The sequence below is a fragment of the Oncorhynchus nerka genome, linkage group LG13 (genome assembly GCF_034236695.1).
Source record: "Oncorhynchus nerka isolate Pitt River linkage group LG13, Oner_Uvic_2.0, whole genome shotgun sequence".
Taxonomy (NCBI): Eukaryota; Metazoa; Chordata; class Actinopteri; order Salmoniformes; family Salmonidae; genus Oncorhynchus; species Oncorhynchus nerka.
Window position 1 is genome coordinate 103,731,949 of NC_088408.1, and position 26,751 is coordinate 103,758,699.

A 26,751-nucleotide genomic window follows, 5' to 3' on the forward strand; every position below is an offset into this window, starting at 1 on the left:
ATGTATCTGGGGACAGACAGTGTATCAGGGGAACAGTGTATCAGGGGGACAGTGTATCAGGGGACAGACAGTGTATCAGGGGGACAGTGTATCAGGGGACAGACAGTGTATCAGGGGACAATGTATCAGGGGACAGACAGTGTATCAGGGGAACAGTGTATCAGGGGACAGTGTATCAGGGGGACAGTGTATCAGGGGACAGACAGTGTATCAGGGGACAATGTATCAGGGGACAGTGTATCAGGTGACAGTGTATCATGGGGACAGTGTATCAGGGGGACAGTGTATCAGGGGACAGTGTATCAGGGGACAATGTATCAGGGGACAGACAGTGTATCAGGGGAACAGTGTATCAGGGGACAATGTATCAGGGGACAGTGTATCAGGTGACAGTGTATCATGGGGACAGTGTATCAGGGGGACAGTGTATCAGGGGAACAGTGTATCAGGGGGACAGTGTATCAGGGGACAGTGTATCAGGGGACAGTGTATCAGGTGACAGTGTATCATGGGGACAGTGTATCACGGGACAGGTTATCAGGGGGACAGTGTATCAGGGGACAGTGTATCAGGGGGACAGTGTATCAGGGGGACAGTGTATCAGGGGACAGGTTATCAGGGGGACAGTGTATCAGGGGACAGTGTATCAGGGGACAGACAGTGTATCAGGGGACAGTGTATCAGGGGACAGTGTATCAGGGGACAGTGTATCAGGGGAACAGTGTATCAGGGGACAATGTATCAGGGGACAGTGTATCAGGTGACAGTGTATCATGGGGACAGTGTATCAGGGGGACAGTGTATCAGGGGAACAGTGTATCAGGGGGACAGTGTATCAGGGGACAGTGTATCAGGGGACAGTGTATCAGGTGACAGTGTATCATGGGGACAGTGTATCACGGGACAGGTTATCAGGGGACAGTGTATCAGGGGACAGTGTATCAGGGGACAGTGTATCAGGGGACAGTGTATCAGGGGACAGGTTATCAGGGGACAGTGTATCAGGGGACAGTGTATCAGGGGACAGACAGTGTATCAGGGGACAGTGTATCAGGGGACAGTATATCAGGGGGACAGTGTATCAGGGGAAAGTGTATCAGGGGACAGTGTATCAGGGGGACAGTGTATCAGGGGACAGTGTATCAGGGGGACAGTGTATCAGGGGGACAGTGTATCAGAAGACAGTGTATCAGGGGACAGTGTATCAGGGGACAGACAGTGTATCAGGGGACAGACAGTGTATCAGGGGACAGTGTATCAGGGGACAGTATATCCGGGGGACAGTGTATCAGGGGGACAGTGTATCAGGGGACAGTGTATCAGGGGACAGACAGTGTATCAGGGGAACAGTGTATCAGGGGGACAGTGTATCAGGGGGACAGTGTATCAGTAGACAGTGTATCAGGGGACAGGTTATCAGGGGACAGTGTATCAGGGGACAGTGTATCAGGGGACAGACAGTGTATCAGGGGACAGACAGTGTATCAGGGGACAGTGTATCATGGGGACAGTGTATCAGGGGACAGTGTATCATGGGGACAGTGTATCAGGGGACAGACAGTGTATCAGGGGACAATGTATCAGGGGACAGACAGTGTATCAGGGGAACAGTGTACAGGGGGACAGTGTATCAGGGGACAGACAGTGTATCAGGGGACAGTGTATCAGGGGACAGACAGTGTATCAGGGGACAATGTATCAGGGGACAGACAGTGTATCAGGGGAACAGTGTATCAGGGGACAGTGTATCAGGGGGACAGTGTATCAGGGGACAGACAGTGTATCAGGGGACAATGTATCAGGGGACAGTGTATCAGGGGACAGTGTATCATGGGGACAGTGTATCAGGGGGACAGTGTATCAGGGGACAGTGTATCAGGGGACAATGTATCAGGGGACAGACAGTGTATCAGGGGAACAGTGTATCAGGGGACAATGTATCAGGGGACAGTGTATCAGGTGACAGTGTATCATGGGGACAGTGTATCAGGGGACAGTGTATCAGGGGACAACAGTGTATCAGGGGACAGTGTATCAGGGGACAGTGTATCAGGGGACAGTGTATCAGGTGACAGTGTATCATGGGGACAGTGTATCAGGTTATCAGGGGACAGTGTATCAGGGGACAGTGTATCAGGGGACAGTGTATCAGGGGGGACAGTGTATCAGGGGACAGGTGTATCAGGGGACAGTGTATCAGGGGACAGTGTATCAGGGGACAGACAGTGTATCAGGGGACAGTGTATCAGGGGGGGACAGTGTATCAGGGGACAGTGTATCAGGGGACAGTGTATCAGGGGACAATGTATCAGGGGACAGTGTATCAGGTGACAGTGTATCATGGGGACAGTGTATCAGGGGACAGTGTATCAGGGGAACAGTGTATCAGGGGACAGTGTATCAGGGGACAGTGTATCAGGGGACAGTGTATCAGGTGACAGTGTATCATGGGGACAGTGTATCACGGGACAGGTTATCAGGGGACAGTGTATCAGGGGACAGTGTATCAGGGGGGGACAGTGTATCAGGGGACAGTGTATCAGGGGACAGGTTATCAGGGGACAGTGTATCAGGGGACAGTGTATCAGGGGACAGACAGTGTATCAGGGGACAGTGTATCAGGGGACAGTATATCAGGGGACAGTGTATCAGGGGAAAGTGTATCAGGGGACAGTGTATCAGGGGACAGTGTATCAGGGGACAGTGTATCAGGGGACAGGGACAGTGTATCAGGGGACAGTGTATCAGGGGAAGACAGTGTATCAGGGGACAGTGTATCAGGGGACAGACAGTGTATCAGGGGACAGACAGTGTATCAGGGGACAGTGTATCAGGGGACAGTATATCCGGGGGACAGTGTATCAGGGGGACAGTGTATCAGGGGACAGTGTATCAGGGGACAGACAGTGTATCAGGGGAACAGTGTATCAGGGGGACAGTGTATCAGGGGGACAGTGTATCAGTAGACAGTGTATCAGGGGACAGGTTATCAGGGGACAGTGTATCAGGGGACAGTGTATCAGGGGACAGACAGTGTATCAGGGGACAGACAGTGTATCAGGGGACAGTGTATCATGGGGACAGTGTATCAGGGGACAGTGTATCATGGGGACAGTGTATCAGGGGACAGACAGTGTATCAGGGGACAATGTATCTGGGGACAGACAGTGTATCAGGGGAACAGTGTATCAGGGGACAGTGTATCAGGGACAGACAGTGTATCAGGGGACAGTGTATCAGGGGACAGACAGTGTATCAGGGGACAATGTATCAGGGGACAGACAGTGTATCAGGGGAACAGTGTATCAGGGGGACAGTGTATCAGGGGACAGACAGTGTATCAGGGGGACAGTGTATCAGGGGACAGACAGTGTATCAGGGGACAATGTATCAGGGGACAGACAGTGTATCAGGGGAACAGTGTATCAGGGGGACAGTGTATCAGGGGACAGTGTATCAGGGGACAGTGTATCAGGTGACAGTGTATCATGGGGACAGTGTATCACGGGACAGGTTATCAGGGGGACAGTGTATCAGGGGACAGTGTATCAGGGGGACAGTGTATCAGGGGGACAGTGTATCAGGGGGACAGGTTATCAGGGGACAGTGTATCAGGGGACAGTGTATCAGGGGACAGACAGTGTATCAGGGGACAGTGTATCAGGGGACAGTATATCAGGGGGACAGTGTATCAGGGGAAAGTGTATCAGGGGACAGTGTATCAGGGGGACAGTGTATCAGGGGACAGTGTATCAGGGGGACAGTGTATCAGGGGGACAGTGTATCAGAAGACAGTGTATCAGGGGACAGTGTATCAGGGGACAGACAGTGTATCAGGGGACAGACAGTGTATTAGGGGACAGACAGTGTTTCAGGGGACAGACAGTGTATCAGGGGACAGTGTATCAGAGGACAGTGTATCAGGGGACAGACAGTGTATCAGGGGACAGACAGTGTATCAGGGGACAGACAGTGTATCAGGGGACAGACAGTGTATCAGGGGACAGTGTATCAGGGGGGACAGTGTATCAGGGGGACAGTGTATCAGGGGACAGTGTATCAGGGGGACAGTGTATCAGGGACAGTGTATCAGGGGACAGTGTATCAGGGGGACAGTGTATCAGGGGACAGACAGTGTATCAGGGGACAGACAGTGTATCAGGGGACAGTGTATCAGGGGACAGACAGTGTATCAGGGGACAGTGTGTCAGGGGACAGTGTATCAGGGGACAGACAGTGTATCAGGGGACAGTGTATCACAGTGTATCAGGGGACAGTATATCAGGGGACAGTGTATCAGGTATCAAACAGTGTATCAGGGGACAGTGTATCAGGGGACAGTGTATCAGGGGACAGTGTATCAGGGGACAGTGTATCAGGGGGACAGTGTATCAGGACAGTGTATCAGGGGACAGTGTATCAGGGGACAGACAGTGTATCAGGGGACAGACAGTGTATTAGGGGACAGACAGTGTTTCAGGGGACAGACAGTGTATCAGGGGACAGTGTATCAGGGGACAGTGTATCAGGGGACAGACAGTGTATCAGGGGACAGACAGTGTATCAAGGGGACAGACAGTGTATCAGGGGACAGACAGTGTATCAGGGGACAGTGTATCAGGGGACAGTATATCAGGGGGACAGTGTATCAGGGGAAAGTGTATCAGGGGACAGTGTATCAGGGGGACAGTGTATCAGGGGACAGTGTATCAGGGGGACAGTGTATCAGGGGGACAGTGTATCAGAAGACAGTGTATCAGGGGACAGTGTATCAGGGGACAGACAGTGTATCAGGGGACAGACAGTGTATTAGGGGACAGACAGTGTTTCAGGGGACAGACAGTGTATCAGGGGACAGTGTATCAGGGGACAGACAGTGTATCAGGGGACAGACAGTGTATCAAGGGGACAGACAGTGTATCAGGGGACAGACAGTGTATCAGGGGACAGTGTATCAGGGGACAGTGTATCAGGGGGGACAGTGTATCAGGGGACAGTGTATCAGGGGGACAGTGTATCAGGAGACAGTGTATCAGGGGGACAGTGTATCAGGGGGACAGTGTATGAGGGGACAGACAGTGTATCAGGGGACAGACAGTGTATCAGGGGACAGTGTATCAGGGGACAGTGTATCAGGGGACAGACAGTGTATCAGGGGACAGACAGTGTATCAGGGGACAGTGTATCAGGGGACAGACAGTGTATCAGGGGACAGTGTGTCAGGGGGACAGTGTATCAGGGGGACAGTGTATCAGGGGACAGTGTATCAGGGGACAGACAGTGTATCAGGGGACAGACAGTGTATCAGGGGACAGACAGTGTAGCAGGGGACAGACAGTGTAGCAGGGGACAGTGTATCAGGGGACAGTGTATCAGGGGGACAGTGTATCAGGGGGACAGTGTATCAGGGGGACAGTGTATCAGGGGGACAGTGTATTAGGGGACAGGTTATCAGGGGACATGTTATCAGGGGACAGTGTATCAGGGGGACAGGTTATCAGGGGGACAGGTTATCAGGGGACAGTGTATCAGGGGACTGGTTATCAGGGGACAGTGTATCAGGGGACTGGTTATCAGGGGACAGACAGTGTATCAGGGGACAGTGTATCAGGGGACAGTGTATCAGGGGGACAGTGTATCAGGGGACAGTGTATCAGGGGACAGTGTATCAGGGGACAGTTTATCAGGGGACAGTGTGTACTCTAACATCTAAGCAGACTGAATTTGATTTGATTTGATTGCTGAGACAGTCGTCAATCTCTCCCTAGCTGGGACTAAATATAAAATGAACAAAAAGTCAATGAGACGAGACTTCATATTTTTTCCCATTTGATGTGTGTGTGATGTCAATGTTTTGTTGTCCAGGTTTGAGCCATGTTCCAACATGACAGCGGAGGTGTACCTGCGCTCCTACCTGACCCCCTGCATCAATGACTGTGGGACCTACGGACAGTGCAAACTGCTACGTACTAACAACTATTTGTACGCTGCCTGCGAGTGCAAAGCAGGTGACTATAAGGTTCAAATCAAAGTTGATTGGTCGGGCACATATTCGGAGATGTTATCGCAGGTACAGCAACGTGCTTCTGTTGTTACTCCAACAGCGTAGCTATTATAGTCCATTTACTAGTATAGAAATGCATTGAGGAACACGTTCATGAGTAAAAGAAATGTCACAAGGAATATGGTTCTGAAGTGTCTGTCCTACATCTAGGAGATATAGTGCCTTCCGAAGGTATTCAGACCCTTTGATTTTGTCCACATTTTGTTAGGTTACAGCCTTATTCTAAAATGGATTCAATCGTTTTTCCCCCTTCTGAAATATCACATTTACATAAGTATTCAGACCCTTTACTCAGTACTTTGTCGAAGCAACTTTGGCTGCGATTACAGCCTTGAGTCTTCTTGGGTATGACGCTACAAGCTTGGCACATCTGTATCTGGGGAGTTTCTCCTATTCTTCTCTGCAGATCCTCTCAAGCTCTGTCAGGTTGAATGGGGAGCGTTGCTGCACAGATGTCAATGAAAATAGTCTGAGTAGCCATTTGATTAATTGTTCAGCAGTCTTATATCTTGGGGGTAGAAGCTGTTCAGGAGCCTTTTGGACCTAGACATGTCGCTCCCGTGCGGTAGCAGAGAGAACAGTCTATGACTTGGGTGGCTGGAGTCTTTGACAATTTTTAGGGCCTTCCTCTGACACCGCCTGGTGTAGAGGTCCTGGATGGTAGGAAGCTTGGCCCCAGTTATGTACTGGACCATACGCACTACCCTCTGTAGTGCAATGAGGTCTGAGGCCGAGCAGTTGCCATACCAGGCAGTGATGTAACCGGTCAGGATGCTCTCGATGGTGCAGCTTTGGAACTTTTTAAGGACCCATGCCAAATGTTTTCAGTCTCCTGAGAGGAAAAAGGCGTTGTTGTTCCCTCATCATGACTTTCTTGGTGTGTTTGGGCCATGACAGTTTGCTGGTGATGTAGACACTAAGGAACTTGAAGTCCTCAACCTGCTCCACTACCAGATTGCACAGCGGAGAAGGTACGGTGGGATTCGAAATGGACAGTGATCTGTTTGTTAACTTGGCATTCGAAGACCTTAGAAATGCAGGGTAGGATAGATATAGGTCTGTAACAGTTTGGGTCTAGAGTGTCTCCCCCTTTGAAGAGGGGGATGACTGCGGCAGCTGTCCAATCCTTGAGGATCTCAGACGATACGAAAGAGAGTTTGAACGGCTAGTAATAGGGGTTGCAAAAATTGCGGCAGATACATTTAGAAAGAGAGGGTCCAGATTGTCTAGCCCGGCTGATTTGTAGGGGTTCAGATTTTGCAGCTCTTTCAGAACATCAACTGTCTGGATTTGGGTGAAGGAGAAATGGGAGAGAATTGGGCAAGTTTCTTTGGGGGGTGCAGTGCTGTTGACCGGCGTAGGGGTATCCAGGTGAAAAGCATGGCCAGCTATAGAAAAATGCTTATTGAAATTCTCAATTATCATGGATTTATCAATGGTGACAGTGTTTCCTAGCCTCAGTGCAGTGGGAGGAGGTGTTCTTATTCTCCATGGACTTTACAGTGTCCTTTTTGGAGTTTGTGCTACAGAATGCAGATTTCTGTTTGAAAAATCTAGCCTTTGCTTTCATAACTGCCAGTATATATTGGTTCCTAACTTCCCTGAAAAGTTGCATATCGTGGGGGCTATTCGATGCACACCAAACTAGGAGGCACACACAGCTTCCACTGGCTCCAAAATGGGCTTACAGAAGCCACCTTTTCCCCTAATACCTGAGACGCTTGAACTGTCAAAGCCTCATGAGGCCTGAACCTGCTGCAACTTGGCTTTGCACACTGACATGCTGCTACTGCAGCCCAAGTCCATAGACCCCATGGTTCCAAGAACAATACTTCCCTCATGAGCCTGAAATGTCAGAACTCAGAACAAGGAACCGCCAAAACAACAGAACTCTTGTCGTGACTCAATTCAAAAATCAGAATCTGACCCCAACCTTGTACTGTACTATACTACCATGGTTAGTTAGCATACTTTTCTTGTAAACATGTGTGTGTTTGCGTTATAATGTGTGTGTGTCTGTGTCTATGTTAACCTGTCTCTCCTGTCTGTGGGTCCAGGCTGGGACGGCTGGGGCTGTACAGACCCCTCGGAGGCGTATTCCTATAGTTTCCAGCTCCTGTCCACCTTGCTGCTCTGCCTCAGTAACCTGATGTTCGTTCCTCCTGTGGTGATCGCTGTCCGCGGCCACTACCTTCTGGAGGCCTCTGTATACATCTTCACCATGTTCTTTTCTACTGTGAGTTATACACACACACTCATACACACACCTAAACACACACTCTCTCTCTCACACTCATACACACACCTAAACACACTCTCTCTCTCTCACACTCATACACACACCTAAACACACTCTCTCTCTCACACACACACACACACACACACACACACACACACACACACACACACACACACACACACACACACACACACACACACACACACACACACACACACTCATACACACACTCATACACACACCTAAACACACTCTCTCTCTCTCTCTCTCTCTCTCTCTCTCTCACACACACACACACACACACACACACACACACACATACTCACACTCATACACACACCTAAACACACTCTCTCTCTCTCACACACACACACACACACACACACACACACACACACACACACACACACACACACACACACACACACACACACACACACACACACACACACACACCTAAACACACTCTCCCTCTCTCTCTCTCTCTCTCTCTCACACACACACACACACACACACACACACACACACACACACACACACACACACACACTCACATACTCACACTCATACACACACCTAAACACACTCTCTCTCTCTCACACTCATACACACACCTAAACACACTCTCTCTCACACTCATACACACACCTAAACACACTCTCTCTCACACTCATACACACACCTAAACACACTCTCTCTCACCCCCCCCACACACCCACCCACCGACCCACACACACACACACCGACCCACACACACACACACCCCACCGACCCACACACACACACACATTTTATTGTCATTATGAAGAATACTTAACAGTGAATAACATTGGTGAATCAGACATCCTTGTCTAGTTCCTCTTTGCAGCTGTAATGGTTAAGATACGTGTTACAACATTTTACTAGTAACCTTCTCATATGTTGCATACAATACCCAGGGTAGAGAGATGTGTTTAACCTTGTCATTTAGGACTCTGGAGTTTAATACGATACCCAGGGTAGAGAGGCGGCAGGGTAGCCTCCTGGTTAGAGCGTTGGACTAGTAACCGGAAGGTGAGAAGCAACATCGTGTCCTGGCTGATGAGAAGCAACATCGTGTCCTGGCTGATGAGAAGCAACATCATGTCCTGGCTGATGAGAAGCAACATCGTGTCCTGGCTGATGAGAAGCAACATCGTGTCCTGGCTGATGAGAAGCAACATCATGTCCTGGCTGATTAGAAGCAACATCGTGTCCTGGCTGATGAGAAGCAACATCGTGTCCTGGCTGATGAGAAGCAACATCGTGTCCTGGCTGATGAGAAGCAACATCGTGTCCTGGCTGATGAGAAGCAACATCATGTCCTGGCTGATTAGAAGCAACATCGTGTCCTGGCTGATGAGAAGCAACATCGTGTCCTGGCTGATGAGAAGCAACATCGTGTCCTGGCTGATGAGAAGCAAAATCGTGTCCTGGCTGATAAGAAGCAACATCGTGTCCTGGCTGATGAGAAGCAACATCGTGTCCTGGCTGATGAGAAGCAACATCGTGTCCTGGCTGATGAGAAGCAACATCATGTCCTGGCTGATGAGAAGCAACATCGTGTCCTGGCTGATGAGAAGCAACATCATGTCCTGGCTGATGAGAAGCAACATCGTGTCCTGGCTGATGAGAAGCAACATCGTGTCCTGGCTGATGAGAAGCAACATCGTGTCCTGGCTGATTAGAAGCAACATCGTGTCCTGGCTGATGAGAAATTGTCCATTAGACTCACTTGGAATTTTTGTCTCGTTACAATTTTCGTCAACAAAAATGAAAAGCAATTTGTCTCGTTATCGTCATTAGTTTTATTCAAGAAAAATTGTTTCAGCAAAGTTATTATTGATGAAATGAAATGACCACTGGTGTAATGGAACACCGACACAGAGCCCAGATTACCAAAATATTACTGATATTAAGTACTCAGACAATGTTTCTACATAACCCAACATGAAGATATACAGTTACAAGGCTCTCTACCACCACCATGCTTCACCATAGGGATGGTGCCAGGTTCCCCATTCATGGCCTACTCATTATTATGGGATAGAAAAGCATGTGAACAATACACACTCCATGTTTTCAAAACTGAATACTTCACATTATCATCCTTATTTTTATGAATGGATTTTATTGATTCCAGTTCCATTTTATTACATTTAACATTTACATTTACATGTATATAGTCATGTTACTACCTGGTACTTCCTGTATATAGTCATGTTACTACCTGGTACTTCCTGTATATAGTCATGTTACTACCTGGTACTTCCTGTATATAGTCATGTTACTACCTGGTACTTCCTGTATATAGTCATGTTACTACCTGGTACTTCCTGTATATAGTCATGTTACTACCTGGTACTTCCTGTATATAGTCATGTTACTACCTGGTACTTCCTGTATATAGTCATGTTACTACCTGGTACTTCCTGTATATAGTCATGTTACTACCTGGTACTTCCTGTATATAGTCATGTTACTACCTGGTACTTCCTGTATATAGTCATGTTACTACCTGGTACTTCCTGTATATAGTCATGTTACTACCTGGTACTTCCTGTATATAGTCATGTTACTACCTGGTACTTCCTGTATATAGTCATGTTACTACCTGGTACTTCCTGTATATAGTCATGTTACTACCTGGTACTTCCTGTATATAGTCATGTTACTACCTGGTACTTCCTGTATATAGTCATGTTACTACCTGGTACATTTACATTTACATTTAAGTCATTTAGCAGACGCTCTTATCCAGAGCGACTTACAAATTGGTGCTTTCACCTTATGACATCCAGTGGAACAGCCACTTTACAATAGTGCATCTAGGTATTTTAAGGGGGAGAAGGATTACTTTATCCTATCCTAGGTATTCTTATATTATTCTTTGTATTATTATTTTCTTAACTGTGTTCTATTCTAGTTCTACAATGCCACAGTATTTAATATTATATATTGTGTATAATTTCAGTTCTACCATGCGTGTGACCAGCCTGGTATCGTGGTGTTTTGTATCATGGAATACGATGTTCTCCAGTTCTGTGACTTTCTGGGTTCCCTCATGTCTGTCTGGGTCACCGTCATCTCTATGGCCCGGCTCAAGTCTATCATTAAACAGGTTAGTGCTCTATCCAACTCTATGCCCAGGTTTAAGTCTATCATCAAACAGGTTAGTTATGTATCACAGGGGGTTGGTGGCACCTTAATTGGGGAGGACGGGCTGGTGGTAATGGCTGAAGTGGCATAGTGGAACGGTGTCAAATACATCAAACACATGGTGTCCAGGTCTTTAATGGCATTCTCTCCATTCAGGACATTATTATGAGACGTTCTCCCCTCAGCAGCCTCCTGTTTTATGTACATGGCCTTCAGAAAGTATTCAGACCCCTTGACTTTTAACACATTTTGTTACATTACAGACTTTTTCTAAAATGTATAAAATGTATTTTTTTCTCACCAATGTACACACAATACCCCATAATGACATCACAATACCCCATAATGACATCACAATACCCCATAATGACATCACAATACCCCATAATGACATCACAATACCCCATAATGACATTACAATACCCCATAATGACATCACAATACCCCATAATGACATCACAATACCCCATAATGACATTACAATACCCCATAATGACATCACAATACCCCATAATGACATCACAATACCCCATAATGACATCACAATACCCCATAATGACATTACAATACCCCATAATGACATCACAATACCCCATAATGACATCACAATACCCCATAATGACATCACAATACCCCATAATGACATCACAATACCCCATAATGACATCACAATACCCCATAATGACATCACAATACCCCATAATGACATTACAATACCCCATAATGACATCACAATACCCCATAATGACATCACAATACCCCATAATGACATCACAATACCCCATAATGACATCACAATACCCTATAATGACAAAGCGGAAACAGGTTTTTAGACATTTTTGCAAATGTATTAAAAATTTAAAAACAGAAATACCTTACTTATATAAGTATTCAGATCCTTTGCTATGAGACTCAAAATTGTGCACAAGGATGGCGCCGACAGAGATGGTCGCCTCGCTTCATGTTCTCAAGAAACTGTGCAGTATTTAGTTTTTTTATGTATGATTTCATACATTGTTACCCCAGAAAATCTTAAGTCTTACTACATACAGCCGGGAAGAACTACAGGATATAAGAGCAACGTCAACTTACCAACATTACGACCAGGAATACGACTTTCCCGAAGCGGATCCTCTGTTTGGACCACCACCCAGAACAATGGATCAGATCCCAGTAGGCGACCCAAAACAACGGCGCCGCAGAAGGGGCAGACGGAGCGGTCTTGCGGTCTTCTGGTGTGGCTCCGTAGACGGGCTCATTGCTCACTGCTCCCGAGTTTACTACTCGCTAATGTCCAGTCTCGTGACAATCTCTTGACAACAAGGTAGATGAAATTCGAACAAGGGTTGCCTTCCAGAGAGACATCAGAGACTGTAACGTTCTCTGTTTCACAGAAACATGGCTCACTCTGGATACGTTATCAGATTCGGTACAGCCACCCGGTTTCTTCATGCATCGCGCCGACAGAAACAAACATCTCTCTGGTAAGAAGAAGGGCGGGGGTGTATGCCTAATGATTAACAAGTTGTGGTGTGATCATAACAATATTCAGGAACTCAATGTCCTTGTGTTCACCTGACCTAGAATTCCTTACAATCAAATGCCGACCACATTATCTACCAAGAGAATTCCCTTCGATTATAATCACAGTCGTGTATATCCCCCCCAAGCAGACACCTCGACGGCCCTGAAAGAACTTCATTGGACTATGTAAACTGGAAACCACATATCCGGAGGCTGCATTTAATGTAGCTGGGGATTTTAACAAAGCTAATCTGAAAACAAGGCTCCCTAATTTTTATCAGCATATCGAATGCCGACCCGGGCTGGCAATTCTGAATCATTGTTACTCTAACTTCCGTGATGCATACAAAGCCCTCCCTCGCACTCTTTTTTGGCAAATCTGACCATGACTCCATTTTGTTGCTCCCAGCCTATAGACAGAAACTAAAAAACGCCCGTGCTCAGGTCTGTTCAACGCTGGTCTGACCAATCTGATTCCAAGCTTCAAGATTGCTTCGATCACGTGGACTGGGATATGTTCTGGATAGCCTCAGACAACAAGATTGATGTATACGCTGATTCGGTGAGCGAGTTTATTAGCAAGTGCATTGGTGATGTTGTACCCACGGTGACTATTAAAACCTTCCCCAACCAGAAACCATGGATTGATGGCAGCATTCACGCAAAACTGAAAGCGCGAACCACTGTTTTTATTCAGGGCAAGGCGACCGGAAACATGACCGAATGCAAACAGTGTAGCTATTTCCCTCCGCAAGGCAATCAAACAAGCTAAGTGTCAGTATAGAGACAATATAGAGTCGCAATTCAACTGCTCAGACACGAGACGTATGTGGCAGGGTCTACAATCAATCATGGATTACAAAAAAATCCCAGCCCCGTCGTGGATACCGACGTCTTGCTCCCAGACAAACTAAACAACTTCTTTGCTCGCTTTAAGAACAATACAGTGCCACTGACACGGCCTGCTACCAAAACCTGCGTGCTCTCCTTCACCGCAGCCAACATGAGTAAAACATTTTAACGTGTTAACCCTTGCAAGGCTGCCGGCCCAGACGGCATCCCCAGCCACGTCCTCAGAGCATGCACAGACCAGCTGGCTGGTGTGTTTACGGACATATTCAATCAATCCTTATCCCAGTCTGCTGTCCCCACATGCTTCAAGACGGCCAACATTGTTCCTGTGCCCTAGAAAGCTAAGTTAACTGAGTTAAATGACTATCGCCCTGTAGCACTCACTTCCGTCATCAAGTGCTTTGAGAGACTAGTCAAGGACCATATCACCTCCACCCTACCTGACACCCTAGACCCACTCCAATTTGCGTACCGCCCCAATAGGTCCACAGACGGCGCAATCGCAATCATCAAGGACATCAACCACCCGAGCCTCTGCCTGTTCACCCCGCTATCATCCAGAAGGCGAGGTCAGTACAGGTGCATCAAAGCTGGGACCGAGAGACTGAAAAACAGCTTCTATCTCAAGGCCATCACTGTTAACCAGCCATCACTAACATTGAGTGGCTGCTGCCAACACACTGACTCAACTACAGCCACTTTAATAATGGAAATTGGATGTAATAAATGCATCTCTAGCCACTTTAAACAATGCCACTTTATATAATGTTTACATACCCTACATTACTCATATCATATGTATATACTGTACTCTATACCATCTACTGCATCTTGCCTATGCCGTTCTGTACCATCACTCATCCATATCTTTATATGTACATATTCTCATTCACTTATTTAGATTTGTGTGTTTTAGGTAGTTGTTGGGTAATTGTTAGATTACTTGTTAGATATTACTGCACTGCCGGGACTAGAAGCACAAGCATTTCTTTACACTCGCATTAACATCTGCTAACCATGTGTATGTGACCAATACAATCGATTGGAGTCCACCTGTGGTAAATTCAATTGATTGGACATGATTTGGAAAGATACACACCTGTCTATATAAGGTCCCACAGTTGACAGTGCATGTCAGAGCAAAAACCAAGCCATGAGGTCAAAGGAATTGTCCGTAGAGCTCCAAGACAGGATTGTGTCGAGGCACAGATCTGGGGAAGGGTACCAAAACATTTCTGCAGCATTGAAGGTCCCCAAGAACACAGTGGCCTCCATCATTCTTAAATGGAAGAAGTTTGGATCCACCAAGACTCTTCCTAGAGCTGGCCGCCCGGCCAAACTGAACAATCAGGGTAGAAAGGCCTTGGTCAGGGAGGTGACCAATAACCCGATGGTCACTCTGACAGAGCTCCAGAGTTCCTCTGTGGAGATGGGAGAACCTTCCAGAAGGACAAACGTCTCTGCAGCACTCCACCAATCAGGCCTTTATGGTAGAGGGGCCAGACGGAAGCCACTCTTCAGTAAAAGGCACATGACAGCCTGCTTGGAGTTTGCCAAAAGGCGCCAACAGGACTCTCAGACCATGAGAAACAAGATTCTCTGGTCTGATGAAACCAAGATTGAACTCTTTGGCCTGAATGCAAAGCATCACATCTGAAGGAAACCTGGCACCATCCCTACGGTGAAGCATGGTGGTGGCAACATCATTCTGTGGGAATGTTTTCAGCAGCAAGGACTGGGAGACTAGTCAGGATCGAGGGAAAGATGAACGGAGAAAAGTACAGAGAGATCCTTGGTGAAAACCTGCTCCAGAGCACTCAGGACCTCAGACTTGGGCGAAGGTTCTCCTTTCCAACAGGACAATGACCCTAAGCACACAGCCAAGACAAAACAGGCGTTGAGACAAGTCTTTAAATGTTATTGAATGGCCCAACCAGAGCCCGGACCTGAACTTGATATAACATCTCTGGAGAGACCTGAAAATAGCTGTGCAGCGACCCGGACAGAGCTTGAGATGATCTGCAGAGAATAATGGGATAAACTCCCCAGGCTCAAGGCTGTGATCACTGTCAAAGGTGCTTCAACAAAAGTACTGAGCAAAGGGTCTGAATACTTATGTAAATGTAATATTTCAGTTTTTTATTTGTAGTACATTTGCAAACATTTCTAAAATCCTATTTTTGCTTTGTTGTTATGGGTTATTGTGTCTAGATTGATGAGGGGGGAAAACAATTTAATCAGTTTTAGAATAAGGCTGTAACATAACAAGATGTGGAAAAATTCAAGGGGTCTGAATACTTTCCTAATGCACTGATGTAAATGATTAATGTGTGTATTATGTAGTAGTAGTGTGTCTATGTTGTTTTAATGTATCTTCCACATTCATACTAATATATATATACTATATATACACTAAACAAACATATGACATCAAATAGGGGTTCAACAGAATGACAAAATAAGTAGGTAAATTGTTGGCCAAAATTACAATATTACACAAAAAATCTAAATGCCACATGCAACAATTTCAAATATTTAACCGAGTTACAGTCAATTGAAATGAACTAATTTTAGGCCCTAATCTATGGATTTCACATGACTGGGAATACAGATATGACTCTGATGGTCACAGATACCTTTAAAAAAAGGTAGGGGAGTGGATCAGAAAACCAGTCAGTATCTGGTATGACCATGATTTGCCTCATGCAGCTTGACACATCTCCTTCACATAGAGTTGATCAGGCTGTTGATTGTGGCCTGTGGAATGTTGTCCCACTCCTCTGTGCGAAGTTGCTGGACTCCTCTTCAATGGCTGTGAGAAGTTGGTGGATTTAGGCAGGAACTGGAACACTCTGTCGTACACATTGATCCAGAGCATCCCAAACATGCCCAATAGGTGATATGTCTGGTGAGTATGCAGGCCATGGAAGAACTGGGACATTTTTAGCTTCTAGGAATTGTGTTCAGATGACATGGGGCCGTGCATTATCATGCTCCCATATGGCTCATCGTCAGACAGACAGACAAAGGACACAGTGCTGTTCTCTTTCACGGTTTATTCTGCAACCACAACAATGTGTAAACTTCAGAACAACTGCAAACCCACCATGGAATCTCAATCAAGAGTTTAACAACCCTTTGACCAGAACTCTACTAATTTTAGAAAACTTTATTTAAACACACATATATAAATATATATATAGTTATATCCAGTTGAAGTCAGAAGTTTACATACACCTTAGCCAAATATATTAATCCCCTGTTGTAGGTCAGTTAGGATGACCACTTCATTTTAAGAATGTGAAATGTCAGAATTATAGTAGAGGGAATGATTTATTTCAGCCTTTTATTTCTTTCATCACATTCCCAGTGGGTCAGAAGTTTACATTCTCAATTAGTATTTGATAGCATTGCCTTTAAATTGTTTATCTTGGGTCAAATGTTTCGGGTAGCCTTCTACAAGCTTCCCACAATAATTTGGGTGAATTTTGGCCCATTCCTCCTGACAGAGCTGGTGTAACTGAATCAGGTTTGTAGGCCTTCTTACTTGCACACACTTTTTCAGTTATGCCCTCAAACTTTCTGTAGGATTGAGGTCAGGGCTTTGTGATGGTCACTCCAATACCTTGACTTTGTTGTCCCATTTTGCCACAACTTTGGATGTCTGCTTCGGGTCATTGTCCATTTGGAAGACCCATTTGCGACCAAGCTTTAACTTCCTGACTGATGTCTTGAGAAGTTGCTTCAATATATCCAAATAATTTTCCTTTCTCATGATGCCATCTATTTTGTGAAGTGCACCAGTCCCTCCTGCAGCAAAGCACCCCCACAACATGATGCTGCCACCCCCATGCTACACGGTTGGGATGGTGTTCTTCGGCTTGCGAGCATCCCACTTTTTCCTCCAAACATAACAATGGTTATTATGGCCAAACAGTTTCATCAGACCAAAAAGTACGATCTTTGTCCCCATGTGCAGTTGCAAACCGTAGTCTGGCTTTTTTTATGGCGATTTTGGAACAGTGGCTTCCTCCTTGCTGAGTGGCATTTCAGGTTATGTCGATATAGGACTTGTTTTACTGTGGATATATATACTTTTGTACCTGTTTCCTCCAGCATCTTCACAAGGTCCTCTGCTGTTGTTCTGGAATTGATTTGCACTTTTCACACATAAGTACTTTCATCTCTAGGAGACAGAACGCGTCTCCTTCCTGAGCAGTATGACGGCTGCGTGGTCCCATGGTGTTTATACTTCCATACTATTGTTTGTATAAATGAACATGGTACCTTCAGCTGTTTGGAAATTGCTCCCAAGGATGAACCAAATTTATGGAGGTCTACAATTTGTTTTCGGAGGTCTTGGCTGATTTCCTTTGATTTACCCATGATGTCAAGCAAAGAGACACCGAGTTTGACTCAAATGATGTCAATTAGCCTATCAGAAGCTTCTAAAGTCAATTTCTGGAATTTTCCAAGCTGTTTAAAGGCACAGTCAACTTAGTGTATGTAAACTTCTGATCCACTGGAATAATCTGTCTGTAAAAAAAAATGTTGGGAAAATGACTTGTGTCATGCACAAAGTAGATGTCATAACCTGACTTGCCACAACTATAGTTTGTCAACAAGACATTTGTGGAGTGAATGAAAAACAAGTTTTAATGACGCCAACCTAAGTGTATGTAAACTTTCGACTTCAACTGTGTACAATATATATATATATTTATATTTATACAGGGATGTGTATACTCACATAATACAACAGATGGCTCCACATACTGTACATAACCTGGCTGCTTAAATATGACAACTCATACAACTAAAGATGTCTATTTCAACCCTGTTACACAACAACTGAAGTTTGGTATGATGGTACCAGGTCAAGACGCTCTTCCCTGGGACGGTTTCTGAAAGTCTGAGCAGAAATTCTTCAGTTATGCAAATCAGCTGTCCGGGTTGTTGCTCTTAGACGATCCTGCAGGTGATGAAGCCGGATGTGGAGGTCCTGGGCTGGCGTTGTTACACGTGGTCTGCGGTTATGAGGCCGGTTGGACGTACTGCCAAATTCTCTTAAATGACGTAGGAGAGGCGGCTTATGGTAGAGAAATTAAAATGTATTTCTTTGGCAACAGCTCTGGTGGACATTCCTGCAGTCAGCATGCCAATTGCACGCTCCCTCAACTTGAGACATCTGTGGCATTGTGTTGTGTGACAAAACATTTTAGATCGGGCTTTTATTGTCCCCAGCACAAGGTGCACCTTTGTAATGATCATGCTGTTTAATAATCAGCTTCTTGATATGCCACACCTGTGAGGGGGGTGGATTATCTTGGTAATGTAGAAATGCTCACTAACAGGGATGTAAACACATTTGTCCACAACAAAACAATTTAAGAGAAATAAGTGAGTATGGAACATTTCTCTGATCTGTTATTTCAGCTCATGAAACCATGGGATCAACACTTTACATGTTGTGTTCATATTTTTGTTCAGAATAGTTCATCTCCATAGTTAATCTACACATTACAGAGACATACAGTAGAACCAGCTTCACATTAGAGAGAAGTAGATAAGTTGATACAAAGATATAGGAGTCAGTAATCTGTCAGTAATCTGTCAGTAATCTGTCAGTAATCTGTCACCGTTTATTCTCTGGTTGTTGACATTCTGCTGTATTCAACATTAAACACTAGCAGGAACTTCCTCCCTTCTTCTCGCTCTACCTCTCTCCATCCCTCTCTCCTTCTGTCTCACTGACAGAGACAAAATCAGTGACAAAGTGAGAGAGAGAGAAAGGGAGAGAAGTGGAGAGAGTGATGAAGAAATATTGAGAGAGAGAGAGAGAGCGAAAGAGGGAAAGAGAGAGTGCCCGACCAAACATCTGTTGTCTTCTAGAGGTTTTCATTTTGCTGAGCAGTGCAAAACGCAGCCACTAATCAAATCACACATGTCAGACTGGCAGGGGAGGAGAGCTTTGTCTGTGTGTGTGTGTGTGTGTGTGTGTGTGTGTGTGTGTGTGTGTGTGTGTGTGTGTGTGTGTGTGTGTGTGTGTGTGTGTGTGTGTGTGTGTGTGTGTGTGTGTGTGTGTGTGTGTGTGTGTGTGTGTGAGTGAGTGAGTGATCAGCACCTGCTAGAAGTATAATGTAAACTGCCCACTGCTACAGCCTGATGGTGTAGCCAGCCTGATGGTGCAGTCTGATGGTGCAGCTAGTCTGATGGTGCAGCTAGTCTGATGGTGCAGCCTGATGGTGCAGCCTGATGGTGCAGACAGCCTGATGGTGCAGACAGCCTGATGGTGCAGCCTGATGGTGCAGTCTGATGGTGCAGTCTGATGGTGCAGCCAGTCTGATGGTGCAGCCACTCTGATGGTGCAGCCTGATGGTGCAGCCTGATGGTGCAGCCACTCTGATGGTGCAGCCTGATGGTGCAGCCTGATGGTGCAGCCAGCCTGATGGTGCAGCCAGTCTGATGGTGCAGCCTGATGGTGCAGCCAGACTGATGGTGCAGCCTAATGTTGCAGCCAGCCTGATGGTGCAGCCAGTCTGATGGTAGAGCCAGCCTGATGGTGCAGCCTGATGGTGCAGCCAGACTGATAGTGCAGCCTGATGGTGCAGCCAGCCTGATGGTGCAGCCAGTCTGATGGTGCAGTCTGATGGTGCAGCCAGTCTGATGGTGCAGTCTGATGGTGCAGCCAGTCTGATGGTGCAGTCTGATAGTGCAGCCAGTCTGATGGTGCAGCCAGTCTGATGGTGCAGTCTGATGGTGCAGCCAGTCTGAGGGTGCAGCCAGTCTGAGGGTGCAGCCAGTCTGATGGTGCAGCCTGATGGTGCAGCCAGTCTGAGGGTGCAGCCAGTCTGATGGTGCAGCCAGTCTGAGGGTGCAGCCTGATGGTGCAGCCTGTCTGATGGTGCAGCCAGTCTGATGGTGCAGCCAGTCTGAGGGTGCAGCCTGATGGTGCAGCCTGTCTGATGGTGCAGTCTGATGGTGCAGCCAGTCTGATGGTGCAGTCTGATGGTGCAGTCTGATGGTGCAGCCAGTCTGATGGTGCAGTCTGATGGTGCAGCCAGTCTGATGGTGCAGTCTGATGGTGCAGCCAGTCTGAGGGTGCAGCCAGTCTGAGGGTGCAGCCAGTCTGATGGTGCAGCCAGTCTGATGGTGCAGCCTGATGGTGCAGCCTGATGGTGCAGCCAGTCTGATGGTGCAGCCAGTCTGAGGGTGCAGCCTGATGGTGCAGCCTGTCTGAGGGTGCAGCCTGATGGTGCAGCCTGTCTGATGGTGCAGCCAGTCTGATGGTGCAGCCAGTCTGAGGGTGCAGCCTGATGGTGCAGCCTGTCTGATGGTGCAGTCTGATGGTGCAGCCAGTCTGATGGTGCAGTCTGATGGTGCAGTCTGATAGTGCAGCCAGTCTGATGGTGCAGTCTGATGGTGCAGCCAGTCTGATGGTGCAGTCTGATGGTGCAGCCAGTCTGATGGTGCAGTCTGATGGTGCAGCCAGTCTGATGGTGCAGCCAGTCTGATGGTGCAGTCTGACGGTGCAGCCTGATGGTGCAGCCTGTCTGATGGTGCAGCCAGTCTGATGGTGCAGCCTGATGGTGCAGCCAGTCTGATGGTGTGATGGTGTGCCTTTGAAGTAAGGGATCTAACATTAAGTAGCCCTATTTTGAGATGTGCGGTATCTTGATCTCTTTCAATAATGACAGGAATGGAGGTGGTCTTTATCCTAGTGAGATTGCTAAGGCGAACACCGCCATGTTTAGTTTTTCCCAACCTAGGTCGAGGCACAGACGCGGTCTCAATGGGGATAGCTGAGCTGACTACACTGACTGTGCTGGTGGCAGACTCGACTATGCTGGCAGGCTGGCTAACAGCCTGCTGCCTGGCCTGCATTCTATCTCATTGTGGAGCTAGAGGAGTTAGAGCCCTGTCTATGTTGGCAGATAAGATGAGAGCACCCCTCCAGCTAGGATGGAGTCCGTCACTCCTCTGCAGGTCAGGCTTGGTCCTGTTTGTCGGTGAGTCCCAGAAATTGGGCCAATTATCGACAAATTCTATCTTTTGGGAGGGGCAGAAAACAGTTTTCAACCAGCGATTGAGTTGTTAGACTGCTGTAGAGCTCATCACTCCCCATAACTGGGAGGGGGCCAGAGACAATTACTCGATGCCGACACATCTTTCTAGCTGATTTACACGCTGAAGCTATGTTGCACTTGGTGATCTCTGACTGTTTCATCCTAACATCGTTGGTGCCGACGTGGATAACAATATCTCTATTCTCTCTACACTCGCCAGTTTTAGCTTTAGCCAGCACCATCATCAGATTAGCCTTAACGTCGGTAGCCCTGCCCCCTGGTAAACAGATTAGCCTTAACGTCGGTAGCCCTGCCCCCTGGTAAACAGATTAGCCTTAACGTCGGTAGCCCTGCCCCCTGGTAAACAGATTAGCCTTAACGTCGGTAGCCCTGCCCCCTGGTAAACAGATTAGCCTTAACGTCGGTAGCCCTGCCCCTGGTAAACAGATTAGCCTTAACGTCGGTAGCCCTGCCCCTGGTAAACAGATTAGCCTTAACGTCGGTAGCCCTGCCCCCTGGTAAACAGATTAGCCTTAACGTCGGTAGCCCTGCCCCCTGGTAAACAGATTAGCCTTAACGTCGGTAGCCCTGCCCCCGGGTAAACAGTGTATGATCGCTGGATGATTCGTTTTAAGTCTAATACTGCGGGTAATGGAGTCACCACTGACTAGGGTTTTCAATTTGTCAGAGCTAATGGTGGGAAGCTTCGGCGTCTCAGACCCCGTAACGGGAGGAGTAGAGACAAGAGAAGGCTCGGCCTCAGACTCCGACTCGCTGCTTAATGGGGAAAACCGGTTGAAAGTTTCTGTCGGCTGAATGAGCGACACCAGTTGAGCATTCCTACAGCATTTCCTTCCAGAAGCCATGAGAAAGCTGTCCGGCTGCGGGGACTGTGCGAGGGGATTTATACTAACGTTACTATCTGTACTTACTGGTGGCGCAGACGCTGTTTCATCCTTTCCTACACTTAAAGTACCCTTGCCTAACGATTGCGTCTGAAGCTGGGCTTGTAGCACAGCTATCCTCGCCGTAAGGCGAGTACAGCGACTGCAATTAGAAGGCATCATGTTAAAGTTACTATTTAGCTTCGGCTGTTGGAGGTCCTGACGAACCATGTCCAGATAAAGCGTCCGGAGTGAAAAAGTTGAGGGAAAAAACAAAAATATAAACGGTAATTAAAAAGTAAAAACCGTAAAGTTGTCAGGTAGCAAAGTAAGGTTAGCAACAAAACGCACAGCAACTCGTAAACAAGTCTGCAAGTTGTGACCGGAAATGGCAGCGGCTGAAATTGAAAGATATCATCCGCTAAATACACCTCTCTGATCTCAGCGTGCCTCATTGACTGCATCTGTAATGGGTCAGCGGTCACTGCCTCATTGACTGCATCTGTAATGGGTCAGCGGTCACTGCCTCATTGACTGCATCCGTAATGGTTCAGCGGTCACTGCCTCATTGACTGCATCTGTAATGGGTCAGCGGTCACTGCCTCATTGACTGCATCTGTAATGGGTCAGCGGTCAAACGACCTCTAGTCATCACTGGTACTAATCACTGGCAAACACACCGTAAAACACTTCATCGAGCCTTTCTAATCGACCTGGCCGGGGTATCCTGGAAGGATGTTGACCTCATCCCTTTCTAATCGACCTGGCCGGGGTATCCTGGAAGGATGTTGACCTCATCCCTTTCTAATCGACCTGGCCGGGGTATCCTGGAAGGATGTTGACCTCATCCCTTTCTAATCGACCTGGCCGGGGTATCCTGGAAGGATGTTGACCTCATCCCTTTCTAATCGACCTGGCCGGGGTATCCTGGAAGGATGTTGACCTCATCCCGTCGGTAGAGGACGCCTGGATATTTTTTTTAAATGCCTTCCTCAACATCTTAAATAAACATGCCCCATTCAAGAAATGTAGAACCAGGAACAGATATAGCCCTTGGTTCTCCCCAGACCTGACTGCCCTTAACCAACACAAAAACATCCTATGGCGTTCTGCATTAGCATCGAACACCCCCCGTGATATGCAACTTTTCAGGGAAGCTAGAAACCAACCAGGCAGTTAGAAAAGTTAAACAGATCACTGACCATTTTGAATCCCACCGTACCTTCTCCGCTGTGCAATCTGGTTTCCGAGCTGGTCATGGGTGCACCTCAGCCACGCTCAAGGTCCTAAACGATATCATAACCGCCATCGATAAAAGACAATACTGTGCAGCCGTATTCATTGATCTGGCCAAGGCTTTCAACTCTGTCAACCACCACATCCTCATCGGCAGACTCGACAGCCTTGGTTTCTCAAATGACTGCCTCGCCTGGTTCACCAACTACTTCTCTTTTTATTTTTATTTTTTATTTCACCTTTATTTAACCAGGTAGGCTAGTTGAGAACACCTTTATTTAACCAGGTAGGCTAGTTGAGAACACCTTTATTTAACCAGGTAGGCTAGTTGAGAACACCTTTATTTAACCAGGTAGGCTAGTTGAGAACAAGTTCTCATTTGTAACTGCGACCTGGCCAAGATAAAGCATAGCAGTGTGAACAGACAACACAGAGTTACACATGGAGTAAACAATTAATAAGTCAATAACACAGTAGAGAAAAAAAGAGTCTATATACGTTATGTGCAAAAGGCATGAGGAGGTAGGCGAATAATTACAATTTTGCAGATTAACACTGGAGTGATAAATGATCAGATGGTCATGTACAGGTAGAGATACTGGTGCGCAAAAGAGCAGAAAAGTAAAATAAATAAAAACAGTTTGGGGATGAGGTAGGTAAAAATGGGTGGGCTATTTACCGATAGACTATGTACAGCTGCAGCGATCGGTTAGCTGCTCAGATAGCAGATGTTTGAAGTTGGTGAGGGAGATAAAAGTCTCCAACTTCAGCGATTTTTGCAATTCGTTCCAGTCACAGGCAGCAGAGAACTGGAAGGAAAGGCGGCCAAATGAGGTGTTGGCTTTAGGGATGATCAGTGAGATACACCTGCTGGAGCGCGTGCTACGGGTGGATGTTGCCATCGTGACCAGTGAACTGAGATAAGGCGGAGCTTTACCTAGCATGGACTTGTAGATGACTCTGACAGAGTTCAGTGTGTCAAATCGGAGGGCCTGTTGTCCGGGCCTCTGGCAGTCTCTTTGGGGGTGCCACAGGATTCAATTCTTGGGCCGACTCTCTTCTCTGTATACATCAATGATATCGCTCTTGCTGCTGGTGAGTCTCTGATCCACCTCTACGCAGACGACACCATTCTGTATACTTCTGGCCCTTCTTTGGACACTGTGTTAACAACCCTCCAAACGAGCTTCAATGCCATTACAACTCTCCTTCTGTGGCCTCCAGCTGCTCTTAAATACAAGTAAAACTAAATGCATGCTCTTCAACCGATCACTGCCCTCACCTGTCCGCCCGTCCAGCATCACTACTCTGGACGGTTCTGACTTAGAATATGTGGACAACTACAAATACTTAGGTGTCTGGTTAGACTGTAAACTCTCCTTCCAGACCCACATCAAACATCTCCAATCCAAAATTAAATCTAGAATTGGATTCCTATTTCGCAACAAAGCATCCTTCACTCATGCTGCAAAACATACCCTTGTAAAACTGTTCATCCTACCGATCCTCGACTTCGGCGATGTCATTTACAAAATAGCCTCCAATAACCTACTCAACAACTTGGATGTAGTCTATCACAGTGCCATGCGTTTGGTCACCAAAGGCCCATATATTACCCACCACTGCGACCTGTACGCTCTCGTTGGCTGGCCATCGCTTCATACTCGTCGCCAAACCCACTGGCTCCATGTCATCTACAAGACCCTGCTAGGTAAAGTCCCCCCTTATCTCAGCTCGCTGGTCACCATAGCAGCACCCACCTGTAGCACGCGCTCCAGCACGTATATCTCTCTGGTCACCCCCATAACCAATTTTTTGGCCACCTCTCCTCCCAGTTCTCTGCTGCAAATGACTGGAACGAACTACAACAATCTCTGAAACTAGAAACACTTATCTCCCTCACTAGCTTTAAGCACCAGCTGTCAGAGCAGCTCACAGATTACTGCACCTGTACATAGCCCATCTATAATTTAGCCCAAACAACTACCTCTCCCCCTACTGTATTTATTTATTTTGCTCCTTTGCACCCCATTATTTCTATCTCTACTTTGCACATTCTTCCACTGCAAATCTACCATTCCAGTGTTTTATTGTGCTATATTGTATGTACTTTGCCACCATGGCCTTTTTTGCCTTTAACTCCCTTATCTCACCTCATTTGCTCACATTGTAAATAGACTTATTTTTCTACTGTATTATTGACTGTATGTTTGTTTACTCCATGTGTAACTCTGTGTTGTTGTTTGTGTCACACTGCTTTGCTTTATCTTGGCCAGGTCGCAGTTGTAAATGAGAACTTGTTCTCAACTTGCCTACCTGGTTAAATAAAGGTGAAATAAATAAATAAAATAACCCTCTCTATCATCTCTGTCTGTCTGTCTGTCTGTCTGTCTGTCTGTCTGTCTGTCTGTCTGTCTGTCTGTCTGTCTGTCTGTCTGTCTGTCTGTCTGTCTGTCTGTCTGTCTGTCTGTCTGTCTGTCTGTCTGTCTGTCTGTCTGTCTGTCTGTCTGTCTGTCTGTCTGTCTGTCGGTGTTCAACCCTCTCCCCTCGTTCTCCAGGTGCTGTATTTACTCGGGGCCATGACTCTCTCCATGGCTCTCCAGTTGGACCGTCACGGCCTGTGGAACCTCCTGGGACCGTCCCTCTTCGCCCTGGGCATCATGGCTGTAGCCTGGGTAAGAATGTCCCCAACACTTACATCCTTTGTCC

The 26,751-nt window shown here is 46.8% G+C and overlaps 1 protein-coding gene across 1 annotated transcript in view; it reads left to right on the top strand.

Moving 5' to 3' along the window:
* Nucleotides 1-26,751, top strand: part of tmem8b (transmembrane protein 8B) — a 203,599-nt gene that overhangs the window by 162,114 nt on the left and 14,734 nt on the right. The window contains exons 6-9 of the mRNA XM_065026934.1: nt 5,866-6,008; nt 8,122-8,300; nt 11,296-11,442; nt 26,601-26,717. Coding sequence (XP_064883006.1) covers nt 5,866-6,008; nt 8,122-8,300; nt 11,296-11,442; nt 26,601-26,717 — 586 coding nt within the window. The remainder of the gene's footprint in view (nt 1-5,865; nt 6,009-8,121; nt 8,301-11,295; nt 11,443-26,600; nt 26,718-26,751) is intronic.